Source organism: Salvia hispanica, chromosome 5, assembly GCF_029641045.1.
Source record: "Salvia hispanica isolate PSC_SH4W2 chromosome 5, Shi_PSC_v1, whole genome shotgun sequence".
Lineage (NCBI taxonomy): Eukaryota > Viridiplantae > Streptophyta > Magnoliopsida > Lamiales > Lamiaceae > Salvia > Salvia hispanica.
In genome coordinates, this window is record NC_142696.1 from 30,227,446 (window position 1) to 30,254,149 (window position 26,704).

Sequence of the window (26,704 nt, forward strand, 5' to 3'; positions counted from 1 at the left end):
TATTTATCTTTTTTACATGAAATGTCATTATTCAAGGGGAATGTATTTGAGAATGTAGTATACATTTTTTTCTATTTTAAAAAGGTATCTTTACATCTCCATCAATGCGCAGATAAAATCTTATAACTACCACATTTGTCTTTTTTTTATGAAAAAACAATCTCGTATTTGAGAAGGTATTATACATTTGTGTTTTAAAATGCATCTTGTATAATTTTTTTATTTTAGAAAATAAAATTTACCTTTCTATATACCTTTTTGAAATTGGTTTTTCGGGAAGGTTATATTTCCCTTTTTGAGAAGGTTTTCTTTATATCTTACTCCCTTAGAGATGCTCTAACTCACACACATTTTATTATAAAACTAATATATATCGAATTAGTACCCATATTCTAATCACTTTTTTAACTCACTTTCCACAATATTTCTTAAAATCATAGACGAATCAAATAGACTCAATTAATCATAGACTAAGAAACCACTAGTAGTATTAATTTAGGGAGATTATTATAAGTATAAAATGGAGTACTACTCAATTAACGGCATCTTTGAAATTTGGATATGAAAACACAAAGTTGGACAGATAATCGATAAAATTCACGTTTTGTTCGTATGTCGTATATTAAATAAGTTAGATCAGAAATGCCAATCTTGAGTGTTGTCGTACATAGTGTTCAGTATATTCGAGGAGCCGTTCTTGATATATTTGAAGAAAACAAAAATATATAAGTATCTAACACTGCAGCATTGTATACATAAAACTGATCACAGTATCACAACTTGGTATGATTCTTGTTGATAAAATAAAATAAAATAAAATAGGCATTTATGCATGCTTTGTTGGCGGAAGTTCAGAGGGGAGGCGCCGCTCCTCTCCTCGTCCACTCCTCCTTTGGCTCTTACTGTTTGCTGCCAACCCCGACTCTTCTGTCTTCGCATTCACTCTCTTGTTTACACCAACTATGCTATATATATATATACATTCTTTCATTCTTTCTCTTCTCCAACTACAAAAGAAGCCTACTGCCGTCTCTAGCTTGTTGCAATGGAGATGGACAAAACCACTGCAGCTTTAGAGGCCATCAACAATGAAACTATTGATCTGGTAGTTATAAATTTATATTTCTGGATTATTTACATATGATTGTTACATGTATATGATTCGTAAGTATGTGTCGTCTCTCAGGAGAATATCCCTATCGAAGAAGTTCTTGATAAACTGAAATGCACAGAAGAGGGTCTCAGCTCGGATGAGGTGGAGAGGCGGCTTCAAGTGTTCGGTCACAATAAACTCGAAGAGAAAAAGGTATTAACATATGTTATTCGATGTATGGATAGTAGAATTCGATATTTTGGCTTACTACTAGCTAGCTAATCTCTTGTGTTTGGTGTGATAAATGAAGGAGAACAAAATACTGAAGTTTTTGGGGTTCATGTGGAATCCTCTTTCTTGGGTGATGGAAGCAGCAGCTATTATTGCTATTGCTGTTCCTCATGGAAAGGTAAAGTGAAGAACATGATATTTAATTTAAAAGGAAATGAAATTAATTACTCCTATGTTCATATATGTGCCTAATGAAAGTGTTTGTGTTGCAGAAAAATAACGTTGATTATAGCGATTTCGTTGGGATTATGGGTCTTCTTATAGTGAATTCAACGATAAGTTTTATCGAGGAGAATAACGCTGGAAATGCAGCTGCAGCTCTTATGGCGCGGTTGGCTCCAAAAGCAAAGGTGACTTAAAAGCTTGTGTTTTGTAATTTTCAGTATTTGGTTTTCAATTTTCATCTCTCTCTGTGAAGGTTTTACGCGACGGGAAATGGAATGAGGAAGATGCAGCAGTTTTAGTTCCGGGAGATATTATTAGCATAAAACTCGGGGATATAATTCCTGCGGATGCAAGATTACTCCAAGGAGATCCTTTAAAGATTGATCAGGCTAGTCTCTTTTATGTTCTTGCAAGTTACACTTTCAAAATCTTAATTCTTTTAATTCTATGATCCAAATTTGATGAGTTGTGTTATGAAGTGGAGAAATGAAGGAAGCAATGTTGTGTATGTTTCAGTCGGCTTTAACAGGAGAGTCACTGCCGGTGACGAAGCATCCCGGTGATGGGGTGTACTCGGGCTCGACCTGCAAGCAAGGTGAGATTGAAGCAGTTGTGATTGCCACCGGAGTCCATACTTTCTTCGGAAAGGCGGCTCATCTTGTCGAAAACACCACACATGTTGGACATTTTCAGCAGGTTTTCTACTTTACATCATGTCTCATTATGTCTCTTTTTAGTCCGTTCGCCAATAAATGTTTTCCAATGTCCATCAGGTGTTGACATCAATCGGAAACTTCTGCATCTGCTCTATCGCGACCGGCATGGTGTTTGAAGTGATCGTGCTCGCATGCCAGCATAGGAAATTCCGGGACGCGGTAGAGAACCTTCTTGTGCTGTTGATCGGTGGAATCCCCATCGCGATGCCCACAGTTCTGTCTGTCACCATGGCTATTGGCTCCCACCGCCTTTCGCAGCAGGGCGCCATCACCAAGAGAATGACAGCGATTGAGGAAATGGCCGGGATGGATGTCCTCTGCAGTGACAAAACCGGCACTCTAACTCTCAACAAACTTAGCGTCGACAAAAGCATCGTTGAGGTTTTTGCCAAAGACGTTGACAAAGATATGGTCGTCTTGATGGCTGCAAGAGCTTCCCGGTTGGAGAATCAAGACGCGATTGACTGTGCCATTGTTTCCATGTTAGATGATCCCAAAGAGGTAACCTTATATAATGTACTATACTTTATCCGTCCCAATCCGATAAATGTGGCTTCGACTCATGCCTGTTTCTTCAACCGAAGGCGAGGGCTGGGATAACGGAAATTCACTTCCTCCCCTTCAACCCAACCGACAAGAGGACTGCACTCACCTACTTAGACAGTGATGGAAAAATGCACAGAGTCAGCAAAGGTGCTCCAGAGCAGGTAATAAGTCCAATTCAGCCATTTATTTACGTACGATATTACTAACCCGAAAACATTCATGCGTGCAGATTCTTAACCTCGCGTATAACAGATCAGAAATTGCAAACAAAGTGCACTCTATCATTGATAAATTTGCTGAGAGAGGTCTCCGATCGCTTGCTGTTGCTCGCCAGGTTACTTTTCTATACATTACAAGTATAAAATAGTAGTACTACCTCATTTACGAACGTAAAATCATACGTTTCAGGAAGTCCCAGAAGGAACGAAAGAAAGCACGGGCGGTCCGTGGGAATTCCTTGGTCTTCTTCCTCTATTTGATCCGCCTCGTCACGACAGTGCAGAGACTATCAGAAAAGCTCTTGATCTTGGAGTTAGTGTTAAAATGATAACCGGTTCGTTATTGAAAATACTACTTTATTTGAACATTCAGGATATGATACATTAGAAGAAGTTTAAATGTTGATCTGGATTAGGTGATCAGCTAGCAATTGCAAAGGAGACCGGACGGAGGCTTGGAATGGGCACCAACATGTATCCTTCCTCGTCGTTGCTTGGAGACCACAAGGACTCATCGGCTGCTGCTCTGCCCGTGGAGGAGCTTATCGAGAAAGCTGATGGCTTCGCTGGCGTCTTTCCAGGTAATCATACTATTACTTGAGAAAGATCAACTAGCGTCTTACCAACTGAACAACGCTTTGCCAGTATGATTTTAGCAAACATTCATGGCTGCAGAACACAAGTACGAGATTGTGAAGATCTTGCAAACCAGGAAGCACATATGTGGGATGACAGGGGATGGAGTGAACGACGCGCCAGCGCTGAAGATTGCAGACATAGGAATCGCGGTTGCAGATTCCACTGATGCTGCTCGCAGCGCCTCAGACATAGTCCTCACTGAGCCAGGTCTGAGCGTCATTATCAGCGCTGTCTTAACGAGCCGAGCAATCTTCCAGAGGATGAAGAACTACACAGTTACCATTAAACTCAACTAACACTTCTTTGCTAATTCTTCCTAATTTGCAAGTTCAATGATTTTGATCCCTTTTTTTTTGTTTGGCAGATATATGCTGTGTCCATCACAATTCGTATAGTGGTAAGCTTATAAACACTCCTATTTAACAATATGAATGCATGTTATAAATGTGGATGCTGATTAGTACTCACTCACACAGATGGGATTCATGTTGCTCACGGCATTTTGGAAGTTCGATTTCCCACCCTTTATGGTTCTTGTCATTGCAATTCTTAATGATGGTAACAATGTGTACCCGTATTGCTTTCTATCCACATGTTCATGTTCGTGCTTGTGTTCATGTTATATTTGTTTCTATACTTTTTTCTTCATTTTAGGTACTATTATGACAATATCAAAAGACAGAGTTAGGCCATCTCCAATGCCAGATTGTTGGAAACTGAGTGAAATTTTCGCGACCGGGATTGTTCTAGGAGCTTACCTTGCTCTTATGACTGTTATATTCTTCTACTTAGCCTACGAGACTGACTTTTTTGCGGTAATTAAAGACGCCTCTTGCATTGTGCAACAATTTCTATTGAATATAAAAGCATGCATGCGTAAACGATTGATCTAACTATGCCGTGCTAATTATTTTGATCAGAAACATTTCCATGTGGAAGATTTCAGCAAACACGTTGGCGAACTAATAGACGAAAGCTCAAAAGAAGTGAAAGAGAAGTTATCATCTGCTGTGTATCTTCAAGTGAGCACCATCAGCCAGGCTTTGATATTTGTGACTCGGTCGAGAGGGTGGTCCTACACAGAGAGGCCCGGTCTCCTCCTTGTGGCGGCGTTCATCATTGCACAACTGGTCGCAACCTTATTATCCGCAGAGGTGACGTGTGGCATGTTCGGGATAAAGAGAATAGGGTGGGGATGGTGTGGTGTGATCTGGTTGTATAACATCCTGTCATACTTGCTGCTTGATCCTATCAAATTTGGAGTCAGATATGCTCTCAGTGGGAGAGCATGGAATCTTCTGCTTAACCAAAGGGTTTGTTCTACTTATATCGACATACTAACTGCTAACTATGTCAACACGAAGCCGTACAAATGGCTTCGTGTTGACATCTATAATATATATAGATGAATTCAAAATATTAGTTAGCAGTTAGCAACTGAACACATCCCTAGCTAGTAGTGAGTTCAAAAATGAAAAATATTTATATTTATGGTTTCAGACTGCCTTCAACTCCCAAAGGGATTTCGGAAAGGAAGCACGAGAAGCAGCGTGGGCAGCAGAACAGAGAACCATACACGGTCTGCAATCCGCAGAAACCAAAATGTTCAGCGAGAAAAACGCCTCGAGGGAGATGAACATCATGGCCGAGGAAGCGAAGAGACGCGCTGAAGTTGCAAGGTCAGTCTAAATGTACACAAAATGTTTCCCAAAACTGAAATACTTACATGATTACTTATATATAGGTTGAGGGAGCTGCACACATTGAAAGGGAAGGTAGAGTCCTTTGCCAAATTGAGGGGGTTAGACATTGATGTCAATCCGCACTACACTGTCTGATCATATATATCTCCCCTTAAAGCATTGTTAGTGTAATACATTCATCCATCCACAGAAAGGGTCAAATTAATAAGACTGTATGCATATGTATTTTTATCCATTTATAAACTTTTCATTGTATTTTGCTTGAAGTTAAGTATTGGAACACCAAATTGGCCAAGAGTAGAAGAGATATTGACTCTGGATATGAATTAACAGTGCTAGCTAGTTACTTTGGTCACATGTTGTTGCAATCTCCCCTTCATTGTTTGTGCAAATAATTTTGTGGACGATATTTATGTTACTTGCAATTTGATACCCACAAAATTGCCATATATTTTGAAAATCAATATGATTGGCCAGCATAAATCACAAATTTCTCTAAAATCATAAATAAAAATTTTTAGACATTTATATGTCACGTGAAGATAGATAGGCCATCAAAACATTTGTAATAACACTGTTGCGGAAATTTGCTCTTTCATTCGAAGCAAACATAATTATTATCTGGTAACTCTATTATACTACATGAATCTCATATATTGAAAAATTACATTATAATATAATGAAACAAAATTAATTATTCGAAAATCCAATAAAGTGTTTAATCTTTTTAATTGAACAATGCACTAATGCACTATGAGATAAAGATTATGACTTAATAAAAGTAAAAAAAATGGGCATCGAAACTTTATGATAAAGTCATATTATCGGATAAATCCAATCTAGTACCTAGCGTCCTAGCCTACTCAAATTTGGCAATTTGCCAAAAGGTGGAAAATGGATTGCATCTATTTTAAAGCTGAACGCAATGAAATTAGTCCACGTCTATTTTTTTTTACTTGAACCATATCTATTAAAGCTACATTATTCTTCTCTTTTGTTTGTAGATAATAGTGACATAATACTAATATTGTGGAGATATATAGAGATAGGCATAGCATTGCATTAGGGCCGGTAATTTTCGATGAAACAAAACATATACATGAAATTATTAGGTTTGGGTCAAGTTTTAGTGGGTTTGGATCCTTATCAGGTCGATCCAATAAGAATTCAAAGATTTCGAGATATATTCGGGTTACCCCTTAAGAAAAGTAGTACTCCTTCCGTTCCATATAGGGGTGTGCATTCGGGTTTTGGTTCGGTTTTTCGCTCAAATCGAACCGAACCCGAAAAACCAAATTTAGGCTAAAATTGAAATCGAACCGAAAAACCGAAAATCGAACTTAAAAAACCGAACCAAACCGACAAAAACCAAAATTTTAAAAAAATAGAAAAATGAAAAAGAAATAGTATATATTAATATATACTCCATAATTTATTTTATTTTATATATACTAATAGAATATAAATATATACTCCCTCCGTCTCGGATAATTCGGGTCACTTTGACCGGGCACAGGTTTTAAGAATTGTAATGAAAAATGGGTTGAAAAAGTTAGTGGAATGTGGGTCCTACCTTTATATATTAGTTTTATAATAAAATGTGAGTAGGAATGAGTTAGTGGAATATGAGGTCCACTACCAAAAATGGTAAAAGTGAAATGAGACAAATTATGTGGGACGGACCGAAATGGAAAACTGAGACGAATTATCCGGGACGGAGGAAGTATAATATAAAATTAATAGAATATACATATAATATGTATTATATAAAAATATATTAAAAGAATATATATTATATATATGATAATATACTAAATTGATAGAATAAAAATATATAATAATATATTTAAAATTCAATACGGTTTTTCGGTGTTTTTTTTGCCTAAACCGAACCGAACCGAAAAAACGAAATTTTTTTATTTTTAAATCGAACCAAAAAACCGAAAAAATCGTACCGAATTTCAAAATTTCGGTTTAGTTCGGTTCGGATATTCGGTTTTCGATTTTTTTGCTCACCCCTAGTTCCATAGTAATGGATGCATTTCTTTTCGGCACGGAGATTAAGAAAAATTGTGTTAGGTGAGTTAAGTAAATGGAGAATAAAGTGAAAAATGAAAAAGGTGGAGAGATGAAGAGAAAAAAAAGTAGGCGTGGAAAAATGCGTTGAGTTTTACTAAAATAGTGAATTACTCCCAAAAATTTGAATTACCATATTTTAGTCAGGCATATATGTTGGTATGTGATTTGGCGTGAAAAGTGGAGAAGCTTTTGGATTCAGTAATCAACTTTGGTGATATTGGATAATTTGCTATGATGTTATCTATCTTAATTCTTAGTATCAGATGTTATTTTGACCTTTGTGAATTCTGTAATCAACTTGGTGCACTTTTAATTTTGAGCTTTTTAAATTCAGTAATCTACACTGATTTTTTTTACTTTAAGATATTGTGTTATCTTACAAGTATTATATTGCAATTTTTTGTCTATCAGCCACACGCACCCATTCCCTTGATTTGAATAATTTGTAGACACAAGAGCATCCGCAATGGTCGCAATGGTCGGCTAGCGACCGGCTAGCCGATTCGTCGCGCTGGCCGATCGGCTAGCCGAACCATTGCAGTCGGCGAGAGCGAAATCGGCTAGCGCTTCGGCGTGGGCTGGCTGATCGCTCGGCGCTGGCCGATCGGCTAGCCGCCATTGTGGCGGCCCGATCGGCCAGCGCCCATTTTTGTTTTTTTTTTTTTTTTTGTTAAAAAAAAAAAACCTATATAAACGCGATTTTCATTTCATTTTCATTTGCACCACTTGTTTTAACGAGTTTTCTCTCTCTCTAACTTTCTGTACAAGAGCATCATCGAGCGATGGATCACAACAACGAGTCCAGTCCAGCGACGAGTGGATCTCAGACTCCCACGGTACCTGTGGGATCTGGATGGGGGCAGATGGGCCCGGGGTTTAACATCCCTTGGAATCAGATGATGGGGATGATGGCCGGTGCGCCGGGGGGGCGCAGGGGGGTATGCCGTGGGGGATGACGGGTGGCGGGCAGGGGAGTGGCGGGCAGTCAGCGCCCGGGTGGGGGGTATGCCCCAGATGCAGCAGCAGATGATGCTGCAGCAGATGATGGGGATGATGTGGCAGGGCGGGGTGCCGGGGGGGATGCAGCACGGTATGCATCCCGGGATGCAGCACGGTATGCATCCCGGGATGCAGGGGGGTTCAGGGGTCACCGGGAGGGGACACGGTATATCGGCCCTCGCTTGATTTTTTGACGACTTCGTCTCACACGTCGACCCCAGTGGAGACGCAGTTCACTGGCGATGACCTTCTGTCATTGCATGATATGGGGATCGATCTCGAGGATCCGGATACTCCCGTTCCGGCGAGGCGGGCCGCGCCGAAGAAGAAGACGAGGGGGAAGGCCAAGGCGGTCGGTGAGTCATCGCAGCCCGCTGTTGACCACACCCCTGGCCGGAGGAAGTGGACGGAGGATGAGTACGCCGGGGTGGCCAGGGGGTGGTTGGAGGTGTGCGACGATCCGCTGGTTGCGAACAACCAGCGGGTCGTCAACATGTGGTCGAAGATCAGAGCTGCCTATAGGAGGCACTGCCCGCACGGGAAGGACTTCAGCAACGAGGAGGTCCGAAAGGGGTGGGAGCGCACCAGGGCCGCGGTGGGCCGTTTTGCGAATTTGTACGCCAACGCCCTCCGTCAGCTCACTAGTGGGCAGAATGAGGACGACGCCCGGAGGATAGCCGCGAGTCAGTTCCCCTTGGAGGGAAAGTATAAGGAGTTCACCTTCTGGGAGTGCTTCTTGTTGCTGAAGGATTCCGAGAAGTTCCGGGCGGGGTGCGATGCTGGGTGGCCGAAGAAGCAGCGACTGAACTATAGCGGCGACTACAGCGGCAGCAGCGGCGGATCCCACGACGTCCCCCCGGATGCTGAGGAGTTTCCATCCCCTCCTTCATTTACTGGTCGCCCCCGCCCGGTTGGACAGAAGCGGGCGCAGCGGGCTGCGAGTGGCGGATCCCCCCTATCACCCCGCGAGGTCCAGTCCTCCACCCTCCCACCCGCCCCACTCGAGTACACTCTCCATTCGCGTAACCATATGCGGGATCAGATGTACAAGGTCTTCCAAGAGTGGAAGGCCGCCACTGACCCCACGGAGAAGATGTTTCTTCACGAGATGCTCGAGAGCATGCGTGTTGATTTGGAGATCGCGAGGGCAAAGCTAGCGAGTTCCGACGTGGGCTCAGATACCACGGGTGGCGGCAGCGGCGGCGGCGACGGCGACGGCGGCGGCGATGAGGAGTAGAGAGCGGCGGGGCTCGTGTGTGGAAGCCCTTTTTTTAAAAAAAAAATCATGTACTTTTTTTTTAAAATCTTTGTACTTTTTTTTAATGGAATGGATTATTTTTCCCGTATATGTCTCGTAAATTTAATTCCGTATTTTAATCGGAATTTTAATTCCGTAAATGTAGTATATTTTGAATTATTTTTATTGCGGCTGGCCCATGGCTGGCCTAAATCTGATGTGGCAGGTGAATTTTTTAGTGTTGCTGACGTGGCAGGGGAGAGAATGGCTGGCCTATTGCTGGCCTAAGCACCATTGCGGATGCTCTAATAGAAGACATAGGATTTATAGGAATATGAGAGTGGGAAGTTTATAAAGAAGAAGAGAGAAAAATTAGGAAAAAGAAAAGAAGAAATATAATACTCCATATTTATAAAGAGGAAGAAAGATGGAGGATAAAGGAAATAGAGGAAGCAGGTATTTGAAATGACATACACACATTTCACTGTGAGAAAATGGCGCCTACTTTTGTAGTATAATGTACAAAAATGCCCTTTAGGCCTTTAGGGGTGATTTTGTCCGAAAATTTGGTCAAAAAGTGAAAAAACACCTGAAATGAGAAAGTGGTATAGTCTTGGTACCGCAAATGATATTTTGCAAGTATAGGTACCGCAAATGTTCGTCGCTGAAAGTATAGAACCTAAAAATGTAATTCACTCTTACTAAAAAGGAAAATGACTCTATTACTATGGAACATACCAAAATAGCAAAATGACTCTATTACTATAATACGGAGGGAGTATTATTTTTATTATTTAAAAAAGTGTTACACTTTAATTTTATTATTAAAATTTATATTGTGATTAAGTTTTAATCATGTTATGACAAATTATAGTTGTGTAATACTCTATCCCCACTCTCCATTAATCAAATTCCAATTATTTTTTTTCATCTCTCTCTTATTTTACCAATTATGCATTAAAACTCATATCGCTCTAAATATCTTTATTTTTATGGGACGAAAACAGTACCAAATTTATCGTGTAATAATAGGTTTTAATAATGTATATTTTTTTTATATTCCATAATCCATATGAAATGGTTGATGATACTTTTACAAACAGTCAAACAATGAAAACCACTCGTGAGATCAATACAAGTAGTGTTTGATCATTGAGAAATATGTACACATCACATAAGTATGCACATTAATTGTGAAAGATTCAAATAATTTGAAAAACAAGTTTTCTGGCGTCTACAGAGTTAAGCTGAGGTTGAGTTAATCCTTCCTAAAACACACTTATTATGACAACCTAACAGAAAATTATAACTTAACAAAACCCACTCTAAACACTATCATCTTCTATTAACAACGACACAACCAACATGTTCTTTCCTGCATTCTAGACGGCATGAATCGGATTGTGACTCATGTCTGAAGTGCCGGAAGCCGGGTTAGCCTGAAACGCAGAAGGTCTCGCAGAGCCCTCGACGAGTTTTAGGGAGAGGGCTGACGGCCCGCCATCCCCGATGGATTCCCCTAAGCTTAGATTTGACATACCAACGAGCTCGTCCACATTAATAGGGCTCTTCGAATGCACAGCAGTTGGCTTCACCACTTCATGGGTTTCTGCTATGGCGGGCTCTGTATTGTATCCAGGCCAAAACTGGACGGGCAACGGGAAGAGAGGAGCGACATAAGCAGGATACATGACAGGGTAAGGATATTGAGAGCCCTCCGGGTTTGTCAGAGCAGTGTCCCCGTCGTTGGAGTTTGCAGATCCCATGGATTCACAGTCTTCATCCACAGCAGTAGGAGCTGCTGGAACGCTGCTTTGTGTCTCGGCTTGAGAATGATTCACAGGGAAAAAATCTCTCGACATAACAGTAGTATCGGCGGACTGCAGAAGAAGAAATTCAACATTTGAATAATATGGATGGCGTTTTACAGAGCTTAACATGGTCTATATCTATCATCTGCCTATAATCAGATCGATAACCTTTTTCCAAGAAAAAAGTGGATAACTGGAGCCGTCTGTTCCATAAGCATACATCATGTTTTGCATATAGCTAAGAGTCATTAAGGGCCTACTAAATGTGTAAAGATATACGTAGCGTTGAGAAATAAGGAGGCTTACTTCGTCGGCAACAATATCGAATAGGCTTGAGCGTCTCTTCCTCCTTGACACATTACTCTGTCTGATGAAGTACTTTTGGGCATGGCTAGCAACCTGAGTGGGTGTTCTAGAGACCACATAATTCCGTGCAATGCCACGCCAATCACCTTTACCAAGCTTTTGCAAGCCAATCAGAAATAACCTATGTTCCTCTTCTGTCCAAGGCACTCCTAGGAAATAAAAGTGCAAAGTTAAGGAAAAGACCAGATATAATAACAACGAGAGGAAAAAAAAATAGAATCTTGGAATCATTGAAAGGAACCAACTTCTTGAATGGCTATGACAAGTATTAATGGTATTCTAAACTGAAATTTGATCAAGGACAAAAGATATCGTATGAGCCAATCATAGTATCAGCACATCTTTGAAACCTTAACCTGACCCCACCCCAAAAACTTCAGCCTACATCTTCGACTCCCCCTTTAGAGTATAAGCATTGAATATTGCAAATATATTCCACATGGCTCGGTTATTTCGCTCAAATTTTGCATATAATCATTTTCAGGATCCATGTTTAGTTCTTATATCATTTTCCCTGTGTATTAGCATTCAAGCCGCCATCATGGACACCCAAAGTAGAGACAGATTTTTAGGAATGGTTTAGACATCGAAATTTAACAAATAAGTCGGACCAGACCAGTGTATAGCAGAGACAGAGTGCTTTCCCATCCAACAATCAGACAACTCAGATATTCGTGCTATCATTCTGTTCTCTCATAAACAGAAGAAATAGAACACCACAAAAACCAAGATTTTAGATTATACTATCATTTACACAAATTTCAGTTTTTTCAAGAAGTTTCCAAGTACAATTAAATTCCATAAGAGGCAAAAATCACATATGATCATGATAAATAACAGTCACATTAGTTTCACATTCTTCCCGAATCATTCAAGCACTTGAATTCAGAAACCAAAATAAGCCTAAAAATCACACAGAGAATCAGAATAGCACACAAATTGAATAACATGCCGACCCGGAAATTCAATCTTACACCGACCCTTATCTAAAGGCTCCAACACTCTACACTAAACCCAAAAACAGTAAAAGCTCGTTCAATTCTGATTCAATTTTATCCAAAATCAACACTAGACCAAAATTAATCAGATCCAAACACATACCCCAAATTACAACCACAAAACCTAATAAGCAAATAATAAAATAAACCTTTTTTCCGCTCACGGCTGGAAGAGGAGCCAGCAACGAAGTCTTCAGAAGCGTAGCCATCGGCGGGAGAGGGGTGGTCAGGGGTGTCAGCGGGGGAGTTATGAGCAGCGCTCCCACTTCCGCCGCCGCCGCCCATGTAATGGGTCAAGTTGCCCATACTAGCGCTCTTCCGGATGGAGCCATCAGTCAATCGGACGCCGAAAAGCTTGACGCCTCGATTGGGACAGGTGCGGGAGTTGTGGCCGTTGTGGCTGCAATGCGAGCACCGCCTCGTCATTTCCGTTTGTTACAATTACGAGATCCCAGAGAACATCGGGCTTGTGTTTTTCTTTTTCTTTTTTTTTATGTTTAAACCGAAGGTCTGGTCTGGTTTGGTCTGTGCGCTGTGTGGTTACAGATATAGATATAGAGAGAGAAAGTCTGATCCAAAGGAGAGAGATGGAGTGAGATAAATGGAAATTAAAGAATACAATATTGTACTATCATGTTTACATTTCTTTTAACAAAAGTTGTTTTCTTATGGAAATGATTTGAAAAGATATTATAGCTTCTTTAATTTAGAATCTATTATTTTTTAAGGTATACTTACCTTTTGAACTCATAAGATAAGTGGTAAGAAATAGTTTTTTTTTTTTTTTTACTTTCGAATTGGTCTTAGTATCGCTATTTTGGAAATTTTGAATTTTAATTTTTTATAATTTTTATAGAATAAATCTCATATTCCACTAATTTATTTTGTTTATATATTTAATAAGTAGTAGTAGTAGTAGTATATAAAAATATAATGCTTATTTCTATTACCTATTATTTGTATCATTTAAATTCGTGCTTTATAGACGTGGCTTTATTATTCTTGTTAATATTTCACATAAAGAGCCATAATATATTGTTAAAAAGAGTCAAAATGAGACATCGAGATTATATCATCGGCCCACCGGAGAAAACCAAATCTTCAATTTTTTTATTGCTTAAAACCAAATCAATCTTCATTTTTTTTTTATTGCTTATGCAAATTAATTGAAGATTCATTTTTTTAACATTAAACAGTTTTTAGTGGTTCAGTTTAAAATTTTTGCAACTTGATGCTAGTGTGTTCTCCATTTGGTCAAATGTGAATTGATATTTGATGCGGCCTCCCCTCAATATATACTAAGAATATTCTAGAGGCAAATATTAAATGAAATGAAGATCTCCTTCTAATGATAGGAATTAAATAAAGGTAGAAATGGAATAGAGATCACATTGTATGACAATTTATTTGTATTGTTTATATATTTTCATTTTAGTTTCTCCTTAATTCTAAAGTACTACTATAATGAACAATTTTTGGCACGACACGATAACGCGAAACGAATCCGCACGAAATTAATGGGTATGTGTCAAAGCTTATTGGGTCTGTATCCTTATCGTGTCAACACGATAACGACACGTTAACTTCGTGTCGTGTTCGTGTTACACGTTAAGAAATAATACTAATATATTATAATATTATTATAGTGTCATTATTGTGTCGTGTCATATATGTTTTGTTATCGTGTCATGTTGACCCAAAATAGTTCGTAACGTTAATGGATTCGTGTCGTGTTCGTGTCTGAGGATAGCGTGCCGTGTTCGTGTTCGTGTTTGGAGTTTTCTTAATAGGTCATGTTCGTGTTTGTTGTTATCGTGTCGGGTCGTTATCGTGTCAACACGATAACGACACAACACGCACGATTTGCCACTCCTAGAATACTAGTACAATGTAAATATAAACATATAATTCGTATGAAAGAACACCAAATTTTCAGAAACAACATTGAATTTTAGAACTCTGATAATGTTATACTTAGGCCTGCTTATTCGGCCGGTTCCGGTTCTATCCGGTCCGGTTGATCGGGTACCCGGTTACAAATTTTCATAAATTTGGGAACCAGAACCGGAATCGGATCCGGCCGGTTCCGGTTCCGGTTCCGAACCGGTCGGGTAAGAACCGGTCGGTTCCGGTTCCGAACCGGAACCGATTTGTAGTTTTTTTTTTAAATAATTCAACATCTAGAAATATAACAATTAATACCGAAAAATTCAAACAAATACAAATCAATAAAATAACAATATTCATCATCCAATTTTCCAATACCTAAAAACTATAATTCAATAAATACCTAAAATAGTTAATACCTAAAAGTTCAAATAAACATAAAAAAAATGCAAATCAACAAGATAACAATATGCATCAACCAATATTTAAATACCTAAAACAATAATTTAATAAATTACTAAAAAATCTAACACTAAAAATTAAAATCTATGCACAACAAAATACGACTATACAACTAATATTCTAATAAGGCAATAATATTCAAAAGACCAAAATCTTAATTACTCTATTTTGATTTTAGAAAAAAATCGATATATTAATTCATTTAATCATTCACTTTAAACTTGATTATTTTAATAAAAAAATCTTAATTAATTATGAGTTATTTTTTTTAAAAATCAATTATTTTTGAGTTATCATAATAGGAGCGAATCAACAAATGGTGCGAAAGATTGAAGATTGATCACAAAAAGTAATAGTACTTTCGTTTTGCAAAGGCAGTAATCACTTTTGCTAATAGGATAATCAAAAATATTTTAAGAATAATAAAACAAATGAAATATCCTTAGTTTAATATTTTAATTTATATTTAAATTTTATAATCTCTAAAATTGATATATATTATTCGGTTCCGGGTAAGAACCGGTCGGTTCCGGGTAGAACCGGAACCGGAATTTTCGAAAGCATAAGAACCGAAACCGAAACCGGTTTTTCCGGTTCCCGGTTCCTCAATTACCCGGCCGGTTCCGGTTCCGGTACCGGGTACCCGAGAACCAGAGAACCGGTTAAGCAGGCCTAGTTATACTAGTACACGAGTATTCACCGTATAATTTATGATGTATCGAACTTCAAAAAAATTAACAAAAAAATAGGTGGAAAAAATATTTCAAAATTATTCTTAAAGTTATCAATTAATATATCATAAAACTACAACAATTCGTAATCTTGTTTTGTATTTTAAATCCATCCATAATTATAATCATATGACTAGCTAGCTGGTAGTAGTATTTAATTATACAGCCGAATCTACTAGTTCAAAGCCAAAAATATGACCTGAATTATTAATTAAATAGTATTATAAGAATTAAAAGATGTAAATAGTGGATTACTGCTCTGCATTAAAATAGCGCGTTTCTGAATTCTGACCATTCCATTTTTTAAGTTAAAATGGTAGCTAAAATATTTTACAATTTCCGTTTTATATAGTATGTGTGTTTAGATGTAAATCAAACATGATTAATAATTGATCATTTTTTTAGGGTGATTAGAAAATATGTTATCAATGAAATTATATATGGTTCGTGTGTGTTAATTGGTCGAGCGTTAGAGAGAGCTAACGTGTGAGACTAAAGGTTTCATAATACGTGTATGGTATGTGTGAACATGAAGATGATTATGAGCGCGTTGGTGAAGAGAAGACTGCTTCCTACCAAACTTTTTACACCAAAATTAGATGATCCATAAAGATAAGGATAGATGTGCCCCACCATGTTCCACCTGCTTTAATACATTCCTTATTTTCACCTCTGATTTAATTATATTTTGGTGTCATGCCAATTTTTCAGTAGAATTATTGGATCATTACTACATTTATAAAAAACAATATTTTCCCGAAAATGAATTGTTCGATGAACATTTTCATCATTCAGCGTTCAACTTTATTATTTGACTGATTCATTCAAAATACAAGGGGCCATTGTATTTTTATTTTATTTTATTTTATTTTTTAGCTGGGGTATAAAACACCACAAATTAAGTAAGTTACATTAGTAGACAACAAAGAAACAAAGATATAGTGGCCTCCCTAACCAAAACAATCGAAGAAACCTCATGCAAACATGTGATTAAGAAGGTGTATGGCTGTTTTAAGGAGCTTCTAACAACTAGGTACTTACCTACAACTTTTATCATCATAATTTTATAATAACAAGATTTATTGCATTTATAGTAAGTGCCTATCTCATGTCAAGTGAGATGTACACTGGTATCTAATTAGTTTAGTTGGGATGGAATATATAATAAATTAGTGGCAATAAAATAAATAGGAGAGATTAAAAATGTTAATAATATCACAAAAAATTCATATGACTCATTTAACTCGAAAATTTCCAATATGGAATACGATTAAATTAACTTGAGATAAACAGAGTTATAAGTTAGTATGTTAAGATTATACTACTTGACATGATGAAATTGAATAAGAGTCAATGAATAAAATTATGAATGGAATGCAGATGTTAATGGAATAACAAATGGCTAAGAAGCATGTCCTCAAGATTGGGATCGAGTCCACGAAGTGTAGTGCATCCCACCATAGTCTTTTGGCTCAAGCTTGGCCGTGGCAATGTCACTAGACAGACCATCATTCTTGGAATATTCCTCCAATACCTAAGATGACTTGCAAGATTTCTGGAGGACAATGGTAAATAAGGTTGTATCTAAGATTGCAAAAAAAACATGTTCCTGCCACCAAATGCTTCTTGTACTAGTTATGTGTGATCGTATGAATCCATTAGCGAAATTGATCCTACAAGAGTGAAGGATATCGTTGTCTGGGAATTCAAATCCACATAAGGATTGGACCAGATAAAGCAATGAATGCGAGATCCATATGAGTGACCATTGAAGAGTTTATTGGCCCTCAGGATCCAATCGAGAGCGTCCATGTCGTCGAATAAGACTGGAACCATCCGCATCCGAAGCTTGATCCCCGGACATTTATGTCACATCACACACTCGAGTGTAGTCTCCTCATAACACACTCGAGTGTAGTCTCCTCAAGTTGGAGGATCACCAAGCTTGATCCCCGGACATTTGTGTCACATCACACACTCGAGTGTAGTCTCCTCAGGTTGGAGGATCACCAAGCCACCAAGCACACAGTACATTTGAAGGGGGGTATTATTTTTCAAGGTTATCATACCAGAGGTTTGGAAATTCGTAGTAGTATTATATAAGAATGACGACTATTCATTGGTTTTTTTCTACAATTGCAATACTAAATTTTAATCATATTAATAACTTAGATATCTAACACAATAACAATTTATTCATCAATCTATTTTTCATCTGAATTGGCCCTAAAAGATCCAGCATTTTCATATATTATAGCAAGAAAGCTACTCCAGATCTCAAAATAAAACCCAAGAAACTACAAATACTATCTTAGCAAAAGAGGTTCAATCTCTAATGTTCCTCAGCATTCATGCATTTCTCCATCAGACATGAAAGAAACTACATTCACAACTCATAATGAGCTAGTGAGCTTACATTCTCCATCGCAAAACTCTTGAGAGAGACAAAGCTCGAGGAATACATGATCGTAGAGGGATCATGACCCTCTATAGACTTGATCTCGTAGTACACATTTTCTGTCATGTTGGAGTAGTAGAATATCATGCCATCATCCCATTCCATCAAAGCGTCACCATTTTCAAAAATTATAATCGGCCAGATATGACCTATACCAGCAAGTCGTTCAACATCGGGGATGACAAATATCTTTGTCCAACTGTGGTCATCTTCCTTCATCAACCAGACTATAACGCACCCTTCATTTGGAAGGTCACACACTTCGTCTTTGTCTGAAAGGTCGCACCCTTCGTCTTTGTCTGAAAGGTCGCACCGATAGTGTGAAATGTCGCTTACACAAAGGCAATCTCTCAAAACACAGAGTGACCTACCAAAGAGAATATCTCTACCACGAGGAGGAGGTGCAGCAAAGGTGCTAAAAAGTTCTGTTTCAAGATCAAAGCAAGAAATCCATCTACAAAAGCCTTTTGTTCTTTTCGCTACCATCCAATAAAGATTTCCATTTAAATGTGCCCCTCTAGTGTCGTCACAAAACCTGAGCGGCTTACCAAAGGGAACATTTCTCCAAGTTCCGGTTCCAACTGTATATACTTGGCAAGCATTTTTGAAACCCTCTTGTCGTTGTGGTGTTTCAGCGAAAACCCTAACCACCTTATATAGTCCAGTCGTTCCGCTCACTCCAAATCCAAAGTTATCCAAGGCATTCCGAACTTTTGGTGAGGTTTGTCGAGGACAAGGGAGCTTGATATAGTCACGTGTGATTGGATTCCACAGGATAAGATCATCATGATCAAATCCAAAGTCTCTTAGAAAGATCAAACCATTAGCTGAACTAATAATATATCCATCAAAAGGGAATCTGAAGTTGAAGGTAACTTCCCAACGATGCTTCTCATCAAATTTGAAGATTGCTTCCGAACTACACTTCTTATCAAAGTTGGGGTCAAGCTCATCCACAAATTCAATGATTTTGCACGAGTGTGGTGAGCATGATTCAACAGCAATGCCCGGGACTGATCTAGACACATGTGAATTCACAAACTCAGGAGTAGTGAGCAGACCGAGCCACGGCTTACAAACACACTTGCAGTCCATAACTGCTCGAGTGGGGAGTCTTGAGAGGATATTTATTATGATTGTTGACGGTAGATATTTGAAGAAATCTTCCCCCATTTTGGAATTATCACCAGTTTTCATCTTTCACCTTCATCATTAACACACAAAAAAAAAAAAAAAGTGAAATCAGAGCAGCAGCAAAATAATAATCTGGTCAAAGTAACAAAATGTAGGTCTCCAAATCCTAATATTACAAACTGAATGTTGGCCTAATCCCTAATCCATTCCACAAAAATAATTTAGGTTATAAGTGACCAAAAATCTGCTGCAAAACAATCTTAATCTTAATATTAAAACATCAAAATGCAGGATTACAAAAAAAATTAAATATAAGCCAGAGAACCCTAACGCATTACACAATACTACCGCTAAAACAATATCCACAACAAGCAAAATACATGGAAGCTATAGTTTTACAACAACGCCTAAAAAAGAGTAAAATAATCTTCAATTTGCAGCGAAATCCAAAAAACAGATAGGAAATGGGCTAAAAACATAGTGATAGAAAGTGTCGAGTGTTGAATATGAATAAGAAAGGTCATTTACCTTCTGCTGGAAATGCGGTGGAGACGGCGTATCTTGAGAGCAGCGCCGCTTCAGTCGTCTCCGTCTGCGTGCTTGAGAGAAAATGGGTCAAAATGGTAATGAGATAAATATATCCGACGATTTTCCCACCACTTTTAGAAGACGATTTTCCCGCCACTTTAGAAGATGAGCATGTACTTAATTTTTTGATACACTTTATAACTAATAATAATAATAATAATAATTCTCTCTATTTACAAAAATAGAAATTTTTTAAATGAAATGAATTTTAATATTATAAAATTAATAAAGTAAGACAGCGGAAAAACAATGAATAAATTTAAAAAAATGATGAGAAAAGATAGTGAAATTAGTGTTAATAGATTGTGGTTTCATTTCTTAAAATATTAAATTTCTATAACAGACCAAAAAGGAAAAAATAATCTATATTTAGTAAACGAAGGTAGATTTACAAGCAACTTTTAATACTATGACAAGAATTAAAATATGAAATTTGTTAAAGTATTATGAATACGTAACGCCTAGGAGTAGTCATAAAGATTATACTGGGAGTTTGAATGAAGTTGATTATTATACTATTGAAACTCATGCTGGTTTCAATCATTTTTTTGATGCATAAGCATTATTGGAAGTGATTACATATGATGAAAAAATAAAGTTTGACATTATTTTTGTACAAGTGATTAAATTCAACCTTCAATTTTTATATCACATCCTCAAACTATTGACACGCAAGAGTGTGGTTGAAGCCTCAAAGGAACGTACCAAACCAACTAATATTCCATTCGTGTCATCTCAAGTGGTTAACTGCTTTTCGGCATATATTTTAAAAAAATAATAATAAATAATTAAAGTGGAGAGAAAGTAAAGTAATGAAGAATAATATAGAAGACTCAAAGTGAAGGTGAATTAGACGACACTTTATCTTGGGGCAAAAAATTTATGTGCATCCGCCTAATTAAATCCAATCAGAATTTATTAAACTTCAATTAGGATCGATCCACGACACTTAATATTGTATGTGGGTGTGTTCTCTTGTTGAGAGAGAGATTTATATAGCAAAGAGAAGTACTATAATTCTGTGTTAAATGATCTTAAAATAGACAAAAATGAGCAAAACTTTTGTATGGTTGCGAAGAAGAATCTAGAGTTAGAATCACAATCTTGATTCTGCTATATTCACTTCACTCTATCTTTCTATGAAGAGCAGTATCGACAACATAGGCATTTAGGCGCTGACCGAATGTCTTCGTAGAGAATGTCTCCACGACATGCTGCCGTGCCTCCTCACCCATGGTTGTCGACAACAGAGGATCACAAACAAAATTAGACATGGCAACCGAGAAGTCTCGAGGGGTAGGCTCACAGAGGTATCCGGTTACTCCATTCTTTATTGACTCGACTGGACCCCCACTATTGCATGCGATTACTGGTTTGTGGGCAGCCATGGCTTCTATCGGGACAATGCCAAAATGCTCATCCTGCACAGCTAATGTCATCTTAGGAGGGTTGTAGTAAAGCTAATCAATCGATCAATTCTGCAGAGGGTTCGGTATTCTAGACCTTGGGTGTGTAGAGCACACAGAGGCATTGTGAAAGAAGAGTGTTACGTTCGGGTGTAGAACAAGACATGATGAATTGGGCACGGTCGGATATGCCTTCCTGTTCTGCCAAGGTTTTCAGTTCCTCCAAATACTCGACGTTCTCCCTCAGCCGTTTATCAAAGCCACCTGGCATACAAGTACATAAGAATCTGAGCATCCAGCACCAGCCATAGATTCAGAAACTCATTAAGAATGTATCAAGTTTTAAGACAGTCGAAACTGAAATGAGAAACTGTGTACAATCTGTTACTTGTGAGAACCAGAAATGAACAAAGTGTTCAATTAAGGAACTAAAGTATTTGTTAAAGGATCAATAAGTAAATTTCTACATGCTTAATGATTCTAAGGTTGCTGTCTAAGATACTTCCATAAACATAAACAAAGGAATATCAAATGAGACTTGAGAGATTCAAAACATATGATCTTGTTATCCATATGACCATATCAAAGACATGTCTCGGTGAACAGCTTCAGAAGTCAGCGAAGTATGAATCTTCACAAGTTGAAACACAACTAAAATTGGAACACATAAGAAAGAAGCAAGAGCTTCTTACACATGAACGAACAGGATATATATGTATGAAATAACTTGAAGTGTTATACGATGACCCCTTTGCAAGAAAATCAGTATAATAATTCAATTTACGCAAAGCAAATTCTACCAGGCTTCATATGATTTATCATATTCATGCACGTTGAAAGATACTCGCATGCGATACAGTTCTTGACTTACAAAGGAACAGGTGAAATAACAGAAAAGTCAATAGTTAAATATTTCTGATACACATACTGAAGATAAGAGATGGACCTTACCAGCAATAACCAAAGAAAGCTCCTCTCTGTTATCATGCTGTAGGCTATTGTAGAGCATAGCAAAAGCAGATATAGCTAGTTCAATGTTCTTTTTCCTCTCAAACCGATTGATAGAAAGAAATGTCAACCTGTAAAGAAATGTGTTTTCTGTCACGTTTTGTGCTTCCGGAAGTGAGGTAAATTCAAAATGTAATATGACCCTTTTTAACAATCATAATATAACTTAAAGATAACAAGAGATTAGGTAAAGTGCATTACTTAGAAGCACTAGGTTTGTCAAACTGATCCACGTTAACCGCTGGATAAAGCACGGCAGGTCTAACCCCTCGTGAGTTTAATTGCTTGAAAGTCTTCGCAAATGTAGATGCTGTGAATTTGCTGTTTACAAGAATTAAATCAGCCATACCTACAATAGACCAAACAGATGAGCCCACAAAAAAATAAAAATAGCATGAGTGCAATATAAAACAAAACAAAGATGATATAAAAAAGTTGGGCATAAAAGCAAACAAAAGCTTGACGATACCCGTTGTCATTTCTTCTAGAAAATCTATAGGTTTCCGATAGATTCTCCTAAGAATGGTTGTGTGTTGAGCCAGTAATAGGTCTGGAAAATGGCAATAAAATATTACCTATACAAAGAGAGAATGAAAGCACAGAACATGTAAATTATTGTGAACTGATTAAGGTAAAAGTAAAGCAATGAGTCATTTTAAGTGGTCCTTAACCTTGGATAGCTTTTTCAACTTCATCAGCGGGATGACAATGGAGACTTGATCCACCAGTATAATGTCAAAAGACGGATATAAAAATAATACACAAAGAGCAACAAAGATACACCTCAGATATGCACAAACTGCATGGAGACGATAAAAAATATGTCGGGGAAGAAAAGCGCCGTACACAGTAACTGGAAAGATACCTGCCCATGTTCAATTATTATTAAAAACAAAAAATCCATACAAAATGCATGCATAAATGCATTCAAGAGAATAAAGGAAAAGCTGTACAGACCAGACACCGTCTCCTCAAAACAACGCATTTTGTCGTGATGCGATGTAAATATATGAACATTGTGACTGTTAGATGAGAGCTCCACAGCAGCATCGACAATTAACCTCTCCGCTCCACCTAACATTGTGGAAAGCTTAGGCATTGTTAAATGAAAGAATTAAATGGAATAAAGCAAGGATAAGCAATATATTCAATATTGTCCCGAATCCATCTCTGGTACTGGATACAAATTGACAGGCTCTTTAGAATAAAGCTTTTGAGAAACACTAAGATAATTCTCATGACATTACATCCCATTATAAAGAAGGAAACACTCATTAACAATCACACAAACTGAAGAAGATAAATGTTTACCATAAAGCATCATACTTAACCTGAATCACAAACGGTTTTCTTGCACAAAATATGAAATACTATCATTCTAGAGGATTAATAGATGTATATACGACTAGATTGCTACATACAGGAAACAAATCTACCACACAAGTAAGATTCTCAGAAAAGTGAAGAACAGCACATAAAATCCTCTTCAATACCCCTACAGAGACAACTTCAAACTCTTAATCAGAGCAAAATTATGTGATAATGAAAAGGCACCATCACACAACTGTATCAGCGTGAAGATTTTTGCTATGATTTTAAACATTTAACCATGCCTCCAGTTAAATGCCTAAATTTGATATTAAAACCTAAAATCACGATAATTACAATTCAATTACAATTCAATCACGATAATCAAACAGGGTTTAACTATTCATCTCACAATATCCCAATTCCATGAGAGATAACCTTAAAATCGAAATTCAATGCGAAAGAACGAATATAGAAAAAAGTTAGATCAAATATAGTGAGATCTTACCTATTCCAAGATCAGGGTGGATAATCGCTATGTTTAATTTTGAGGCGTCTTTTTTATCCATGGCTGTCAGTACGTTCTTCTTCAGCGTAGAGTTCTTCTTCAGTAGGCTACTGTGGTGTTGAAATAGCTCAAGTAGTGTTTATGTAATGCGAAATGTATTGAGGTTTTGCATATTTGATGGCTGATTTTGACGGATTTGTACTTTGATATGATTTTCTATAAGCGGCGCCGGAGGATCAGAATAAGGAGTCTTTTGCCGAAATGGAAGAAGTAAAACGTACAAAATACAATGTCACATTAAAAATGAAACGTTTCTTAAAATAGAAATAACTTTATCTCTACTTTTCCTTTTTCTCTTACTTTACTCTCTCTTCCTTAATTTACAAAACAACACTACATAAAATCATGTGTCAAAAAGCAAACGTTTCATATTTATTGGGACGGAGTTACACCCTTAGGGCTGGTTTGATTGCCTATATAGAGTTTGATAGGATTTGATAGAAACACTCCATAATTTATGATTTAGATATGGAGTAGCTATCGTAGTATGTTGTTTGGTTGGTCCGATTTTTTTCATATGTTTTGTTAACTTCTGTTTGATATGGAAAGTATAATCACTGATATAGATAAATAGGGACATAACTATCCTCATTAATTTTTCGAAATGGCAGTTTTGTCCTCGTCTACCACCTTGGCGGTAAAACCCAATTTTCGTTCCCGCTCACAAATTTAACATTGTCTATTCAGCTATTGGGATTCGCTGAGGACACAAGGTGCGAACTCAAACTTATAAGAAGGAGGTTTATTCGATGGTTAATTTCTTAGAATTTTCTCAAGCAAAATCAGTGTCGTCGTCAATGCATGACATTTCTGTTCAACCTATATGGACAAGTAACAGAAAAGTGCTGAATATGTACAATTTAGAGGTAATATGCATTTATTCAGTGACCGTAGATCAACAAATCAAGGGTGGTACAAGTTATCGCAACGAAACACAAGTTATGTACACCATTTTAACCATTTCTGTAAAGTAGTGTATGAGCAATTAAAATCGTTTGTGCAGTTACAAACACCACTTCCTTCAAATTACCAAAGAAAGTGGAATGAAACCAACCATCTCATACACAATCTTCCACCCAATTTCTAAAATTGTATAAGAAAAAACTTTCTTAATTGGATTTCCATGATTCACATCCATATTAAGCAAGAAAACATAACAAATTGGGAAAACAACAAACAAAAAATTACACATAATTCAGCATATTTGCTTCATCGAAACCCAATTTCACTCGTTCATCTTCTCTGTCCATTGCGCCTTCTCCCAAAACGATGGTCCTTCCAACTGGACTAACCTGAAAACCGAAGAAATGTGAATCCCAATTAGCCCAATGTTCTAGAAACTTTACCTAGCAAGAATCGGCCAATTTCATTTTTTCTCCGAATTCTGAATGAGCGTGTTTGCCGTTCAATTGATTTTGGGAACTTTCGAATATAATTTTGTGTAGTTGTTGGTTGGTGGAGGCAATAATTGCAGGGGTAATTTAGTATGTACAATTAGAAATGTATATCGTGAATTTAGAGATATTGGACAATCGGTGGCTTTTTGGGGGTTAGTCATATGTGACTTTTTTGGGTTAAACAATGTGAACAGTTCCGGGTTTGCTTGTTTATACCGGGTCATAGTGCTAGACTCTCATGGCAAACAAACACTCAACAACTCATGGATAGGATGAGATATCTAGGATATGTAGGCAATCAAACCAGCCCTTAGTTTCACTTGATTTCTAACATTTCTTTTGGACAAAGAGAAAATTTCTAAGGAATACATATTGAAAACGAGAAAATTCAAGGGATGATACGACACTCAGTTCATTCTTAATCTAGTGCTCAGGAAATCGATATTTGTCGTCTTTGAGTATAGAGCAACTTTCAGGCAGTTATCTCATTAAAAAAGGTGCCTACAAATCGGCACCGAAAATAATCACTGGACCGCCGATGGATATCCTTAGGAGTCGTTTGCTAACTCTGAAACCCAATCACAAGTTACATAGGCCATAAAAGCATCTGACTAAACTATTGTTTTATTTTCTGGGTAGGGTGTTTGGTTTTCATGAAACGAATGTTGCATTAGAGTAACCCATGTTTGGTAAGCATGATTTAATAATTGGGCAATTGTAACAATGATGATTTTGTCCTCCGTAAATTAAGCAAATGCCCCTTATAACCTTTCAAGCCCTAGCAGTCAAAATATAAGGTAGAATTAGGGGTGGGTATTCGGTCGGTTCGGTTAATAACCGAACCGACATGTCGGTTAACCGACTCCAAAATTCCATCAAAAACTAACCGGAACCGA

The 26,704-nt window shown here is 37.5% G+C and overlaps 4 protein-coding genes across 5 annotated transcripts; 1 reads left to right on the plus strand and 3 right to left on the minus strand.

Moving 5' to 3' along the window:
* Positions 1–1,045: 1,045 nt before the first annotated feature.
* On the plus strand, positions 1,046–5,506 carry LOC125186554 (ATPase 11, plasma membrane-type-like). 2 transcript variants are annotated; one of them, XM_089058660.1, is made up of 19 exons: positions 1,046–1,105; positions 1,187–1,306; positions 1,404–1,502; positions 1,597–1,734; positions 1,803–1,937; positions 2,066–2,245; positions 2,323–2,766; positions 2,850–2,972; positions 3,041–3,145; positions 3,220–3,364; positions 3,446–3,610; positions 3,705–3,943; positions 4,033–4,065; positions 4,145–4,226; positions 4,323–4,483; positions 4,589–4,621; positions 4,664–4,981; positions 5,169–5,347; positions 5,413–5,506. In XM_089058660.1, exons 1-19 carry the CDS (start codon positions 1,046–1,048, stop codon positions 5,504–5,506), a joined length of 2,853 nt encoding a protein of 950 aa, XP_088914786.1. The 2 variants fall into 2 exon arrangements, with proteins under 2 accessions (XP_088914786.1, XP_088914785.1); XM_089058659.1 differs by having other exon boundaries at positions 4,589–4,981.
* A 5,371-nt stretch (positions 5,507–10,877) lies between these two features.
* On the minus strand, positions 10,878–13,460 carry LOC125186552 (transcription factor KUA1-like). The gene is made up of 3 exons (XM_048082932.2): positions 13,011–13,460; positions 11,804–12,012; positions 10,878–11,566 (listed from the first exon to the last, which is right to left on the minus strand). The coding sequence occupies exons 1-3, from the start codon at positions 13,285–13,287 to the stop codon at positions 11,069–11,071; spliced, it is 984 nt and encodes a 327-aa protein (XP_047938889.1). The 5' UTR covers positions 13,288–13,460; the 3' UTR covers positions 10,878–11,068.
* A 4,691-nt stretch (positions 13,461–18,151) lies between these two features.
* On the minus strand, positions 18,152–20,167 carry LOC125191083 (F-box protein At1g11270-like). The gene is made up of 2 exons (XM_048088544.2): positions 20,062–20,167; positions 18,152–19,603 (listed from the first exon to the last, which is right to left on the minus strand). Exon 2 carries the CDS (start codon positions 19,594–19,596, stop codon positions 18,328–18,330), a length of 1,269 nt encoding a protein of 422 aa, XP_047944501.1. The 5' UTR covers positions 19,597–19,603; positions 20,062–20,167; the 3' UTR covers positions 18,152–18,327.
* Positions 20,168–21,111: 944 nt separating this feature from the next.
* On the minus strand, positions 21,112–24,618 carry LOC125186878 (uncharacterized). The gene is made up of 8 exons (XM_048083355.2): positions 24,352–24,618; positions 23,493–23,609; positions 23,207–23,400; positions 23,005–23,110; positions 22,737–22,884; positions 22,479–22,606; positions 21,625–21,791; positions 21,112–21,542 (listed from the first exon to the last, which is right to left on the minus strand). The coding sequence occupies exons 1-8, from the start codon at positions 24,410–24,412 to the stop codon at positions 21,246–21,248; spliced, it is 1,218 nt and encodes a 405-aa protein (XP_047939312.1). The 5' UTR covers positions 24,413–24,618; the 3' UTR covers positions 21,112–21,245.
* Between the last annotated feature and the right edge of the window lie 2,086 nt (positions 24,619–26,704).